The sequence below is a fragment of the Centropristis striata genome, chromosome 16 (genome assembly GCF_030273125.1).
Source record: "Centropristis striata isolate RG_2023a ecotype Rhode Island chromosome 16, C.striata_1.0, whole genome shotgun sequence".
NCBI classification, from domain to species: domain Eukaryota; kingdom Metazoa; phylum Chordata; class Actinopteri; order Perciformes; family Serranidae; genus Centropristis; species Centropristis striata.
This window is the reverse complement of record NC_081532.1, coordinates 22506868-22520583: the sequence shown is the minus strand read 5'-3', so window position 1 is coordinate 22520583 and position 13716 is coordinate 22506868. Positions and strand designations below refer to the sequence as shown.

Below are 13716 nucleotides of genomic sequence, written 5' to 3'. Positions count from 1 at the left end.
GCTTAATGACTCCATTGCTCCCCATAACCCTATAAGGAGACAGCTGGGCCAATCAGCTCGGAGCGCTGACACCCACAGGCCACTCAGACGACCAGATCCCACACAGAGCCCGGCTGGCGTTGCCATCAGCTGTTCCACACGTTGAGGAGGCTCAGTGCACATACCAGCAGCGTGGTTCACAGACATATGCAATGTTTTCATCTCCTTAACAAGACAGCAGTGACGCTGGCCTGACTGGGTCACCAAAGTGGGCCTTCTGAGTATATTAAAACCTCTGAAGAGATATGTGCAGAGTGGCACATTGTGCATACAGTATTATAAAACTTCTATTGCACGATATTTTCAGTTTCTTCATTTTGATTTATGTTTGCAGGGCTATACAGAACATATAGTGCAAAATACATGCATGAAGTGACATATTTTATAAAGTTCATCACCTACATTTTCATCCTAGAAATGTAGATTACTGTAAAAAGTTGCTTTCAGAAAGTAAACTGCATTGTTATAATTGTTCTTTTGTATTAAACATTACATTTATACAACAGAATGGAAGCAGAGACCCTTCCATACCTCCTCTTTTGTTATAATCATACATCTACTATCAAATGAACTTTTTTATTCTCTTCCGACATTTCTTTAAATCTGTGTCATCTGAGTTACTTCATAGCAGAGAAGTCCCATCCATGTATGTTAAACACACTTTCCTGTGCCTTGTTGATTTTTGCTGGCAGCTCTTATTTGGACTTGTGTGAACCCCCCCCCAGCCCCGCCCCTGGTCCCTAGACCCGGTCTGGGTCTTATTTAAGGGGCTCTTCTCACCCTCAGCCTTTGTCCCAGTGGAAGCATCCGCCTACCAGTGCACCTTGGTGAGTACGTCTTCCAGCTTGTTGCTCTGCTCTTGCTGTGGATATCTGTGTCATTTGTGTGATGATTATTATTATTATTATTATACAAAGTTGGTTTGTTGAAATGAAGAGATTTAAATGAATGAATGGATGCTCTGACTTCAGCTAACTAATGTTTTGTTTTCTTACATATTGTAATGACTAATGTTAAGTACTATTGGAGGTACTGTTAATGCCAGATTGAAATGAACAATTAGATGATGTGATTTGCTGTGACTAAGAAAGTCCATGCTATTCTAAGCGCAACATAGACAGAACTTTAGTATTTCAGACATATCCTATGTAAGATTTACTTGACTCAGTGCACTAAAGCTAGAGAGAGGTTGGCCACACTCACACATGCTCCAATGAATGAAGTTAACAGCCAGCTGGGGCACGGCCATGTAGTAAAACAAAAGTGTCACGGTGTGCAGACGGACGGGTGCTTTCCTGGATCTGAGACAAGCTCCCTCAGACCTGAAATAGCAGGAGATCCATGTGTCACTTGTTTCACCCTGTTAAGCACAGTGTGGGTGCTGAGCTTAAAATAGATCCCCAGGTCTCTCTGTTATGCCCCTTTTTGGTGCTGCCTCAGCAGCTCTGAGATGTCCCAGGAACAATCAGGACTGTGGTGATATGGTATCAGTAGTTGTACAACACAGTTGGGACTGAAATAGCACCCAAAGGCACGTCTAATTAGCCCTCTATAAATAGCACCCATTGAGGTGAGCATGTATTGAAAGTGATAACTTTATGAGAGATGGTTGGCAGGTCTTCAAAGGTGCTCTGGATCACAGCTAATACATATTTTAATCATATCCAGTCCATGGTCTAGCCACTTCATCACATCACCAGCCACTCCAGCGATAAAGTGTGTGTGATTGTTTAATTATAACAGGCCTTGGTGCTGTGAATTCAATGCAGGGCAGTTTACACAGCTGTTCCTGACACCCGGTCTTGTGTTTCTACCCCACGCCTCAAATTTCAGACCACCCCAGTAAAGCTTAATCATGTGCGACGACGACGAGACTACCGCCCTTGTGTGTGACAACGGCTCTGGCTTGGTCAAGGCTGGGTTTGCCGGAGATGACGCTCCCCGTGCTGTCTTCCCTTCCATCGTTGGAAGGCCCCGCCACCAGGTACGCTAAAAGAAAACTCTCCTTTTTTAAAAGAAAATCACTGAGTAAGAGTCTTCCGATGTCTTATGTTCCTTCTATGCTTCTTCTTCCTTCAGGGTGTGATGGTGGGTATGGGTCAGAAGGACAGCTACGTAGGTGATGAGGCACAGAGCAAGAGGGGTATCCTGACCCTGAAGTACCCCATTGAGCATGGCATCATCACCAACTGGGATGATATGGAGAAGGTGTGTGTTGACAGTGAGATTAATTTACAACATTCATGGCAGCTGACCTTCCGCATCCTCGAGAATTCACAGCCTGGCTGCCGACATAACAGCTGCTTATTCTTAGAGGACCTGATTGTTGTTTATTCAGTTACATCAGCTGTTGTCTCTCCCACTGTCAGATCTGGCACCACACCTTTTACAATGAGCTGCGTGTGGCCCCTGAGGAGCACCCCACCCTGCTCACTGAGGCCCCCCTGAACCCCAAAGCCAACAGGGAGAAGATGACCCAGGTACTTTAAAGTCACCACTCGCCGCTTTTTTTTTTTTTTTTTTTACACATTTGTGCATTTGTTAAGATAAACCTCTCACATTTTGACTTCTTTTTTCTTGCAGATCATGTTTGAGACCTTCAACGTTCCCGCCATGTATGTGGCCATCCAGGCTGTCCTGTCCCTGTACGCCTCTGGCCGTACCACCGGTCAGTACCCTGCAGCTTTTTCACCAATTTTGGTCATTTCCAATTTAGAGGAAATGTGCTGCAAGAGAGAACTTTAGCTGAACTTTTAGTCTCTGAGGGTGTCTATCATCTGGATAGATTCCTTTGTCAGTGTCAAGGGGGGGTGTTAATCCCTCTCCAGCAGGGTGTGTGCTCTGTGATGTCAGCAGCAGAGAAGATGGGCGGATTATGAGGCAATGGGCCTCTGGACACAGAAAAGACCCCACTACCTCTCCCACATAGAAGCAGGACACAGATATTTCAATAATTGTTTAGCCTCTTTTTTCTCTCTTCGCAGTCATTTCGAGACTCGACTCGAGTCATTTAGTTTCAATTGAGTTGCTTTGTCTCTCTTTGTAGTTGTCTCTGTTTCTTCATAGTCTTTTTTTGTCTTTGTAGTTGTTTTGTGTCTCTTTGCAGTAATGTTGAGACTCTTTGTAGTCAGTTTAGTCTCAATTTAGTTGCTTTATAGTTGTTTTCTGTCTCTTTGTAGTCTTTTTGTTTGATTTTGTAGTTGTTTCTTTATGTTTTTCCCCTTTTACATAGGAATTGTTAGTCTCTTTGTCTCTTTGCAGCTTTTGTGCATCTCTTAGTATTTTTTTTCGGTCACTTTGTAGTTCTTTGCAGCCTCTTTTATGTTTTTTTGTGGTCATTACAAGTATTCTCCTGGTTGGCACGTGTCTGTGTGAGTGACCGAGGGGGACACTTTGGTGACACTTTGGGCTTCTGCCCGTTCAGTAATCCATCCATTTGTGAGACATACTTAGAGAGGGCAGTCCTTCACAGATGTGCATCGCTGACTCACTTTGATGTTTTTCTGCTTGCTAAAGGTATCGTGCTGGACTCTGGTGATGGTGTGACCCACAATGTCCCCATCTATGAGGGTTATGCTCTGCCACACGCCATCATGCGTCTGGATCTGGCTGGTCGTGACCTGACAGACTACCTGATGAAGATCCTGACTGAGCGTGGTTATTCTTTCGTCACAACTGGTAGGTCTATACCTACATCATGATTAATTTCTTTCATGAGAGGAGTGCAATGGTTTCCTAACATGTGAACTTTCTGCTCCTTAGCTGAGCGTGAGATTGTGCGTGACATCAAGGAGAAGCTGTGCTACGTGGCTCTGGACTTTGAGAATGAGATGGCCACTGCTGCCTCCTCCTCTTCCTTGGAGAAGAGCTACGAGCTCCCCGACGGTCAGGTCATCACCATTGGTAATGAGCGTTTCCGTTGCCCAGAGACCCTCTTCCAGCCCTCTTTCATTGGTGAGCAATTGGTTACTTTTTTGTTGTTTTTAAAGATCTAAGAAATGCAATATGTTGCCTCAGACAAAACTCATCTTTCCTGCTTTTCCTCTTCCAGGTATGGAGTCTGCTGGTATCCATGAGACCGCCTACAACAGTATCATGAAATGCGACATTGACATCCGTAAAGACCTGTACGCCAACAATGTGCTGTCTGGTGGTACCACCATGTACCCTGGTATTGCTGACCGTATGCAGAAGGAGATCACAGCTCTGGCCCCAAGCACCATGAAGATTAAGGTGAGAGAACTGTGATCAAGTAATCAATTTCATCTATGAAGTAATTTCACATTCAATTAAAACTTAAATGGTGTTAACTCCTTGCTTAGATCATTGCTCCACCTGAGAGGAAGTACTCCGTCTGGATCGGTGGCTCCATCCTGGCTTCCCTGTCCACCTTCCAGCAGATGTGGATCAGCAAGCAGGAATACGATGAGGCCGGCCCCTCTATTGTCCACAGGAAATGCTTCTAAACACATAACCAACCTCCTTTCATCCACGCATTTGTATGTCGTTGTCTCTTGTATATATATGTGTCTGTTCTATTGTAATAAAGATAAGCCCTTGTGAGAGTATCTTCTGTGCTGTGCTTATTTAGAGCAATGCAAACACACATGAATGGTACTGCCATTATACAGGCTATATACACCACAGATCATGTGCATGTCATCAGCCTCACTCACCTTTATGCAGAATAGTTTGCTTAAGGTAATGCTTCCACCTAGTGGTTGAAGACACAAGTGAAAATTTACTTTTATTGAAAAGCTGAACAAATACAATTCTGGTCTCTGTCCTTGTTATCTGGAGTTCGATTTCTTTCTTTTTTTTAACAATATGTATTGATATAGATAGAGAGACTGAGTTGGTAGAGTCATTAAAATCAGTGGCAGTGAAGAGTAGGTGCCATAATGTGCCACAACAGCCAAGCATGTTTTGAAGCACAAATCTCTCATATTCTCTACATTCCACTTTCCCCCCTTTTTTTCCTCTAAAAAACCCCAAACTTATTTAAGTTATTGTGTGGAGGTTTGGGGCAACACATATAAAAAAATCACTTCAATCACTCTCTGTACTCCAGAAAAGAGCCATACGGTTAGTTCATAATGCTGGATAACTCATTATTCTTAAAGTAAAAAAAATGTAACTTTACTGATCTTGGGGAACACAGAACAACACCTGGGTCATCTTCTCAAACAGCACAAATACTGTACAGGGCAAAAACAATCTACTTCTTGAAAATATTCGGAAAATATTCTTTGATAGAGGGGGGTTATCATTTGGGGGGGGGGGGGGGGGGGGGGGGTACATCTAAGAATGCAAACATTTAAAAGTTAAATATATTATTAATATAAAGACATGTATGGTAAGGGGTATGTAGGTGCTGGAGAATACATACTTAAATTATTATAACAGATATAATTCATTTTTGGGAGTAATACATGTTTATAGAAAACAAAAGAAAGCAAAAGTTATAATTTATAAGATAAATGGTTGAGAAATTAAATTATATTTTGCAGGACATATTTGACATATTTGGTTATGGATTATGTATATTTGTTTGTTTTAACTGTATTTTTTCCACATTTATTTATTTGTAAATTATGATTAAATAATCTTAAAATAGTTATCTTAAGCTAAATGGATAAAAGACACTTCTTCCATGAACATGTAATTGGAAATGGTAATTATGCATAATTTTTTGTTGGTTTGTTTATTAGTCTATTTATTTATATTATTTTAAGTACATGTTCGAAATAAAGATTCAATCAATCTTATCAAATAAGGGCGTTTGTATTTGTGTGTTATTTTGGCTGTACCAATAACAGACAAATTATGTTCAGCCTAAATATGATCAGAATATGTGAAGTACACTTTTGTACCACTTTTGTTTTGCACATAATCCATTTTAAAGGGGCGATTAGTTTCAACTAGAAAATTTCTAAAGAAATTTTTATTGTGTGCTTGCCTCTGGCCCTTGATTCTCGTTGATTAAATCAGCAGTTAAACAGGGACTCTGTCCTGAGTTCACAGATGCCTCATACAATTTTCTAGGACAAACGGTTCATTAGTTAGTAAAAGGGGGCGTGGCTAATCAAAAGGGGCGGGGTAACCAACCACCAATTAAACAGGAACTCTATGCCGAGTAATCTGACACTTTATAGGCCTACAAGTTTCTAGGACAAACAGTTTATTAGTTATGAAAGGGGGCGTGGCTAATCAAAAAGGGCGGGAATTTATTAAATATTGTTATGTAGAACTGGTAAGTGATGAACCATCATCATGCATGACAAGTTTGAGGCAGATTGGTCAATGTATGGTCAAGTTATAAGGTCTCATGCTTTATGAAAAAACGCCATGTCCAATGTCTGTCTTGGAGGAGAGAGGGGGGGTAGGGGGGAGGCTTTGGTAGCTAAGCAACCAGGCGGCCAGGTGGAGTTGACCAATCAGAGCAGAGCAATCAACTGAACTTAACTGCTGGTGGAGACAGTTCCGCCACAGTGAGCAGGTAGAGGTGGACAATAGCGTCATATTTGAGTCATTGTTTGATCTTCGCGCACATATTCAGCAACCGAGTGAAGCAGATTCTCCCCGTGCTCGCTAGCGGTGAAGCTCTGCTCCCGCAGAGCGAGGACTCTTTACACATTGGGGGCGGGGCCAAGGCTGACCCCAGGCCTCTTATGATTGGTCATTTTCCAGCCCTCCACGTGGGTGCCTTTTCAGTTTACTGCTGACAGCTGGTAGCGGCGGCATCAATTAAACAACAACAACGGTTGTTTCATGACGTTCACGACCACAACTCTACGCTTCATCACTGATAATGAAAAGGTTAAAAAAAATGCTGTTTCTTGTTTCTAAATGATCATACAGTAGTTAAAGTGTTAGATCCATGGGTTTGCCGTGACACCGAGCAGAGACCTGCAGTCCAGCGGTGCAGGCTGTCTCTCTGAAGCAGAGGATGGCGGTCGTCTTAATTTATGTCAGTCTTCTCAGACAGCCCACAAACATTGGAAGAGGATGTGGAGCCGGAGCTCGTCTGGGGGGCGGAGCTCGGCAGCACCTGGTGTCGTGTGTCCTGAGTCTATCTGCTGTCAGGAGGCTGACCTGGACCATACCATGCGTGGTGAAGCATGTGTAACAAATGTTCGCACATTTGGAGTACTGTGCCGGGAAGAGGACGTGCTGTCCCTGAAGGATGTCCGAGCGGAGACACCGGAGCGTCCTGTCAACAGCAGGTAACTAGGTCAAGCTAACTTACGTCAGTAATCGCCGGTGGTTTAACGTAAAATATAATAAATAAACGCTAAACGTGAGACAGGAATATGATGGAGAAGATGCGAACAATGTTTCCATTTTCAATAGTTATCAGACGAAAACGTTTTAGTTTATGTCGCTCCATGCTAACGGTAATAGCTAATTACTAGCTAACGTTAGCGTTAGCTAACAATGACATCAAATGGCCGGCGAGGTTGAAAGAACACGTTTTCTTGTGGACGAAAGAGTGTGATGCAAAACATGTCTGAGAAGTCTGGGTGACAACATGATTTTTTTTTTAGCTAGCTACTGTCAATACTTCTGTTGAGCAGAAGCTGCTTTTTTTTATTTTAAAAATCTGCCACTACACATGGAGACGCATTTGAAGCAGTTAGGCCAAGTAAAGGAATAGCGCATGCTAAACTGCACACATCACAAGAATATAGCCTGCAAGATGTGGTGAGGGAGGTCGCGGAATTTAGGATAACCCGACTGACTGACGTGGAGAACGTGGAGTCACGGTAATTATTGAATTGGAAATATGGAATTATTTGGGTTTTAAGACAGGTGTTTTTTTAATATAATTGTGGTTACTTTTTCATTTTTGACAGTCATTTCAGACCAATCCTGAGCTGCAGATATGTTCATGTTTAGGCTCAGAGTGGTGAGGGTATTTATGAGGGCTGCTGTTTGAGGTGAAAGGTGTGTTTAATAAGAGGCTCACAGAGGGACAGAGTCGGACAGCTGCGTTTCAATTATTGTGTTTGTGTATACGGTTTGTTTTGGAGTATGGACATAGTTGATGACTTAATACCTGCTGACTTCACTTGACCTGTCTCACTGCCTGTCTGTCACTGCGGTGGATTGATGCCGCTGTACTGTAGTGAGTGTTGTGCTCTCAGTAGAGCTCCGGTTATAACGGCGGTTAAATTAAAAACACTCCAGCGTCTGTAGTTAGCATTTTCTGGAGGAAGATTTCATAGAGCAGAGTCCCTGGATTTGTCTCCAGTCATTAATGAGATGTTGATTCTCTTCCGGTTATATCACTTGATTACGCGTGAATTCGCGAGATTCACTGATACACTGATTCACTCTGTTGGAAGAGCATTTAATTCTTCTGCCTCTCACTTCACGCCGCTCAGTTAGAGATTGGATAATCTTCCACGGCACACCTGATGATTTCTTACGGCACACTTGTGTGCCGCGGAACAGCTGTTGGGAATCACAGGATTGGAGCACAGTTATGGGGCGAATCTGATTGGCTCCTTGTGTTTTGGCTTTGATGTAAATCCGACAGGATTTACATCAAAGCTGGCGGGACTCGGCCTCTCTGGCTTTTCGTCTGAGGTAAGAAGACATACTACTAGCATACTACCGTTACAATTGTGCCTTATAATGTTATCATTTTCATATTTGAACTTTTAAACTACTGTGGAAAATTTTGTGAAATGTAGTTGCAAGTTATTTGAGTTTCATTTGGACGATGTTTGTCATTTTATTTTGCTAATTTATTCGCGGCTACTGGTTTTAGGTCTGAGCTAGCGCTCTCTAGCGAGCTAGCTTTAGCATCATGTCGAAGCAATTTATAAATGGTCCGTCGAGGCAGAATATCTTTACAGTTACTCCATGTTACAGTTACCATGATGCTAACAGTTGTTATAACAGTAGATGTGTCTGGTGTTAGCAAACACTATTGATTTTAAGAGTGCATTGCATGGTTTGACTGATTTGATGCTACTGACAGACAGCCTATAATGCATTGTGAGTTGATAATCTAGGCCACAACAGTTTATAATTGCTGTGTTTTGTCTTGTGTCTATCTGGGAAGGGGTCGTTATGCTAATAATAATATAATAATGCTAAAAAATTGCCAGCTTATGCTATCTTCCTTGATTAATGTTGTCTAAATGCCATTTTTAATGTAGCGTTTGTGTACAATGTTGGCCTGACTAATTTAAAAAAAAACCTGTGATATGTAGCTAGTTGTATGTGGATTTTGATGGTAGGTTCTTGATAATAGTCCTGTTTTTTGTGAGGATGTTTTGGTATTCTAATGTAATAAGGTGCAATAGTAATACCAATGTCATACTCATCAATGGCTAAATTTGAACATTCGGTGTATTTGGATAATATTAAATTGAAACTCGTGTCACTTGGTAATGAGAGGTTAAAAAGAAAAGATAATCATGGGGATATACATTTAACCATGGAGTCAGGGCTGTAAAAATGTACTGTAATGATGAACTGGTAGTTTACTTCACTATTTAAGATTTACATTGTGTCAATGTCAATGTTACTCACTACTGTTAGCAGACTATTACCCAAACTATTACCATTTCTTTTTTCCAATTTGTCATGTCAACTGGTACCTGAAGTATGTGCTCCTGTGACTAATATTAATGTACTCTGTGTGTGTGTGTGAGTGTGTGTGTGTGTGTGTGAGAGAGAGAGAGAGAGAGAGAGAGAGAGAGAGAGAGAGAGAGAGAGAGAGAGAGAGAGAGAGAGATTGATTGGAAGTTGAAAATGTAGGCTTAAACAGCTTTGGATTAATTTGTGTGTGTGTGTGTGTGTGTGTGTGTGTGTGTGTCCTCAAGTGGTGCTGTGAAGCATTTTCATTGTAGGCTTTAATCCTGTTTTCTTCTGATATTAATACTGCAGTACTATTTTGATAATAGAGGTTATTATGTAATAAGGTGTATTTGTAATACCAGAGTCATAGCCATTAATGGCTTAAATTAGGCCTCATTTCAAGAGAGAAAAATTAAAAAAAAAAACCCTGAATACTTTTTTCAATAGTAATGGAAAAAAATAATTCTTGATGGGAATGCACAGAGTAGGTCATGTCAACTTTTAGTGAAACTTATGTTTTGATATATGTATATTTGAATAAAATTGACCAATAATAATGAAAAAAATATGAAAATGAAATATAAATTTTTTTGGTCATGAGTTACCTTAAAAGGTGAAAAAAAAGTTGGTAAAAATTTTTTTCTACATTTCCTAAAACCAGTCTAATGTCATGAGGTCCTTTTTGACCCCTGAGGACCATGGGTGCTATAAAAATTTATAAAACACGTAAAAATGTATGAAGAAAGTTAAAATTTATATTATCTATAAAGGATGCAGAGGGGCACATATGCTGAAAATTTTGCTGTGTTTCTAGAGGTGCTATGTGTGTATTTAATTCTAATGATTATATTCAGCTTCATACTGATTTTTATGAATAAGTGATACATTAATTCAGTTATTTAAAACATGAATTACACATTATTATTACATTGCTGCAATGCTCACGGTTGTCATCCTGTTCTAGATAAACACTACTTCACCTAAGAGACTTGAGTATCCAGTTCTTCGTTGACCTTCAGCATTCAGTTGTTTGTCTTCACCTTTTCAGGTAAGCAATTTAAAAAAAAAATGCTTTTGTAATGTTGAGAAACACTGAAATTATTACTCATAAAGAACTTTCAACCACTGTTCTGTGATGTCATGTATAGTGATATACAAATATATCTGAAGGAAAGGTGTATTTGGGATAATCAATATTATTAGTATTATTCATGTATTTATTCATTTTTAAATCAGAGAATGGGGGAAAATAGATTATTAGTACAAAAACTAGTAACTAGTAAAAAAAAAAATTGGTAACAATGTTCATTCATTAATTGACGCTTGGTCAAACTCTCATCTAATTAAGTATTGCTGTCTCATTAATGTATTAATGTATTTATTTATTTTGTAGGCTAAAACCTGAGAAGCCATCACCATGTTGTTGTTGTTTCACATCAGAATAAGTATTTCACATGATGCAGATTTTTCAGCATGTGGTCCTCAATATATAGTATAGAAATCACTGTATTTTCTGACTTTTCCAGGTTTCCTGTGTCCAGCATCTTCAAGACAGACTAAGCTAACTTTTCATATTTTTTGCACATTTATATTTAGGTTAGGTTAGGAGTAGGTTAGGTTTATAGTAGAGTATTTAGTTTGTATAGTTTAGCTTTTTATGCTGGTCTAGGGACAGTTAAGTTGGCAAATTAATTTAGTTCAGATCACTTGCAGTTGCATATTATTGTTACAATTGTGTTATTTTGTGAGTTATTGTTGTACAGGCTATTGTATATTGCAGGACCAAGTGAGACGAGGAAGACCACTGCTTCCAAGATGCCACGCTCAGAAAGTGCGTTGGACAAGTCTCGACCTTGCAGATCCTGCCCCACTTAGCCCAACCACTTCCGACCATGGGGTACCTCAAAGACCTCCGTCAACCAGCCGGCTGTGGATGATGGATAACGCACCCACAACTCCTTCTCCAGTCTACAAGGTATGGGTTTGTTTTTTTCCCCATCACAGTGGACACAGACATGGCCTGATAATACAATCTGCTGTCTTAACTACTTCCTTTGAATAATAAAATATTAATTCACAATTGAGTATTTATAATGTATGAATAAATTTGATATTGTGTGTCATCAGGTTCTGAAAATACAGACACCCCCCCAGTCCAAGAACAGCTGGATGACCTCTGGACCCACTTGCCCCCGTTCACCAGTTGAAAAGATAGGCTTTTTAAAAAATTCTTCAATTGTTAATTCTGCACAAAGTGATACACAAAACATTGTATGTCTTCCATTTCAACAAACATGAAATGTATATTTAAATACATAACTTGATGCAAATCAATCATACTAAACATCATCTTCTTTTTTTTAAACCAACCATTGCACACACTTCCATCCAAGGAGAGGTTATATCTTGATGGTAACTTTTTAGATTAACAAAACTTTTGTGAGATTTGTAATTGTTGTTTCTGGGGAGGGGGCGGAGAGGGTAAGTCTAAACATTGCATGCAAGAGACCAACACCGGTGTCTGAGGGGAAAGCTATCTGTATACACAAGTATCAATCTACTTGGTTGCTTCAAAATTTTACGATAGTTTTTGCAATTCCTGACCCAGAGAGAAGCACATCAAACAAACAAAAAAAGCAATGGTAGATTTTCAAGGCCTTTCAATGACATTAACATTATTTTCAATGACATTCATTTTGCAATTAACATTAGTTTTATCTTCTAAAACATAACTATAATGACATTCAAATGTAGATTACCACAAACACAATAATAAGCTTCAAGTCTCATTGGATAAAATAAAAAATGATTGACAGTCCTGAAATGATGGGTTAAACATCCTTAATAAGCCTACATTAATAATATATTAATTTCAGGTGAAATATTTATTTTTTACTTTGAATTCAAATCTCATTGAAAGAAATTGATACATAGTATTTTTCATATGAAATTATGTAAAAACAAAGAGAAAAGAAAAGTCTAAAACTAAAAAGTGGTCTTCCTCGTCTTGCATGGTCTCAGTGGCAGTCGCCGGTTCGCATGGTCTCAGTGGCAGTCGCCGGTTCGCATGTTGTTAGCGGGAGAGTTACTGGTTTGCATGGTCTCAGAGGCAGAGTTACTGGTTCACATGGTCTCAGCGACAAAGTTACTGGTTCACATGGTCTCAGCGGCAGAGTTACTGGTTCACATGGTCTCAGCGACAGAGTCACCGGTTCACATGGTCTCTCAGCGACACAGTCGCCGGTTCGCATGGTCTCGGTGGCAGTCGCCGGTTTACATGGTCTCAGTGGCAGTCGCCGGTTCGCATGGTCTCAGTGGCAGTCGCCGGTTCGCATGTTGTTAGCGGGAGAGTTACTGGTTCACATGGTCTCAGCGACAAAGTTACTGGTTCACATGGTCTCAGCGGCAGAGTTACTGGTTCACATGGTCTCAGCGACAGAGTCACCGGTTCACATGGTCTCTCAGCGACACAGTCGCCGGTTCGCATGGTCTCGGTGGCAGTCGCCGGTTTACATGGTCTCAGTGGCAGTCGCCGGTTCGCATGGTCTCAGTGGCAGTCGCCGGTTCGCATGTTGTTAGCGGGAGAGTTACTGGTTCACATGGTCTCAGCGACAAAGTTACTGGTTCACATGGTCTCAGCGGCAGAGTTACTGGTTCACATGGTCTCAGCGACAGAGTCACCGGTTCACATGGTCTCTCAGCGACACAGTCGCCGGTTCGCATGGTCTCGGTGGCAGTCGCCGGTTCACATGGTCTCAGTAGCAGTCGCAGGTTCGCATGGTCTCAGTGGCAGTCGTTGGTTCGCATGTTCTTAGCGGGAGAGTTACTGGTTTGCATGGTCTCAGAGGCAGAGTTACTGGTTCACATGGTCTCAGCGACAAAGTTACTGGTTCACATGGTCTCAGCGGCAGAGTTACTGGTTCACATGGTCTCAGCGACAGAGTCACCGGTTCACATGGTCTCTCAGCGACACAGTCGCCGGTTCGCATGGTCTCGGTGGCAGTCGCCGGTTTACATGGTCTCAGTGGCAGTCGCCGGTTCGCATGGTCTCAGTGGCAGTCGCCGGTTCGCATGTTGTTAGCG

The 13716-nt window shown here is 41.1% G+C and overlaps 1 protein-coding gene and 1 long non-coding RNA gene across 7 annotated transcripts; both read left to right on the top strand.

Moving 5' to 3' along the window:
• The first annotated feature begins 1894 nt into the window (after nucleotides 1–1894).
• LOC131988784 (actin, alpha cardiac muscle-like) lies at nucleotides 1895–4505 on the top strand. Of its 4 annotated transcripts, none has more exons than XM_059354037.1 (7): nucleotides 1895–2023; nucleotides 2409–2519; nucleotides 2623–2707; nucleotides 3556–3717; nucleotides 3802–3993; nucleotides 4091–4272; nucleotides 4362–4505. In XM_059354037.1, exons 1-7 carry the CDS (start codon nucleotides 1895–1897, stop codon nucleotides 4503–4505), a joined length of 1005 nt encoding a protein of 334 aa, XP_059210020.1. The 4 variants fall into 4 exon arrangements, with proteins under 4 accessions (XP_059210020.1, XP_059210018.1, XP_059210019.1 ...); XM_059354035.1 differs by lacking the exon at nucleotides 1895–2023 and adding an exon at nucleotides 2119–2247; XM_059354036.1 differs by lacking the exons at nucleotides 1895–2023; nucleotides 2409–2519 and adding an exon at nucleotides 2119–2247.
• A 2613-nt stretch (nucleotides 4506–7118) lies between these two features.
• LOC131988513 (uncharacterized) lies at nucleotides 7119–11949 on the top strand. 3 transcript variants are annotated; one of them, XR_009395876.1, is made up of 3 exons: nucleotides 7119–7265; nucleotides 10598–11608; nucleotides 11761–11949. It is a non-coding gene; the product is annotated as an uncharacterized LOC131988513 (long non-coding RNA). The 3 variants fall into 3 exon arrangements; XR_009395877.1 differs by lacking the exon at nucleotides 7119–7265 and adding an exon at nucleotides 7632–7805; XR_009395878.1 differs by lacking the exon at nucleotides 7119–7265 and adding an exon at nucleotides 8590–8631.
• Nucleotides 11950–13716: the final 1767 nt, after the last annotated feature.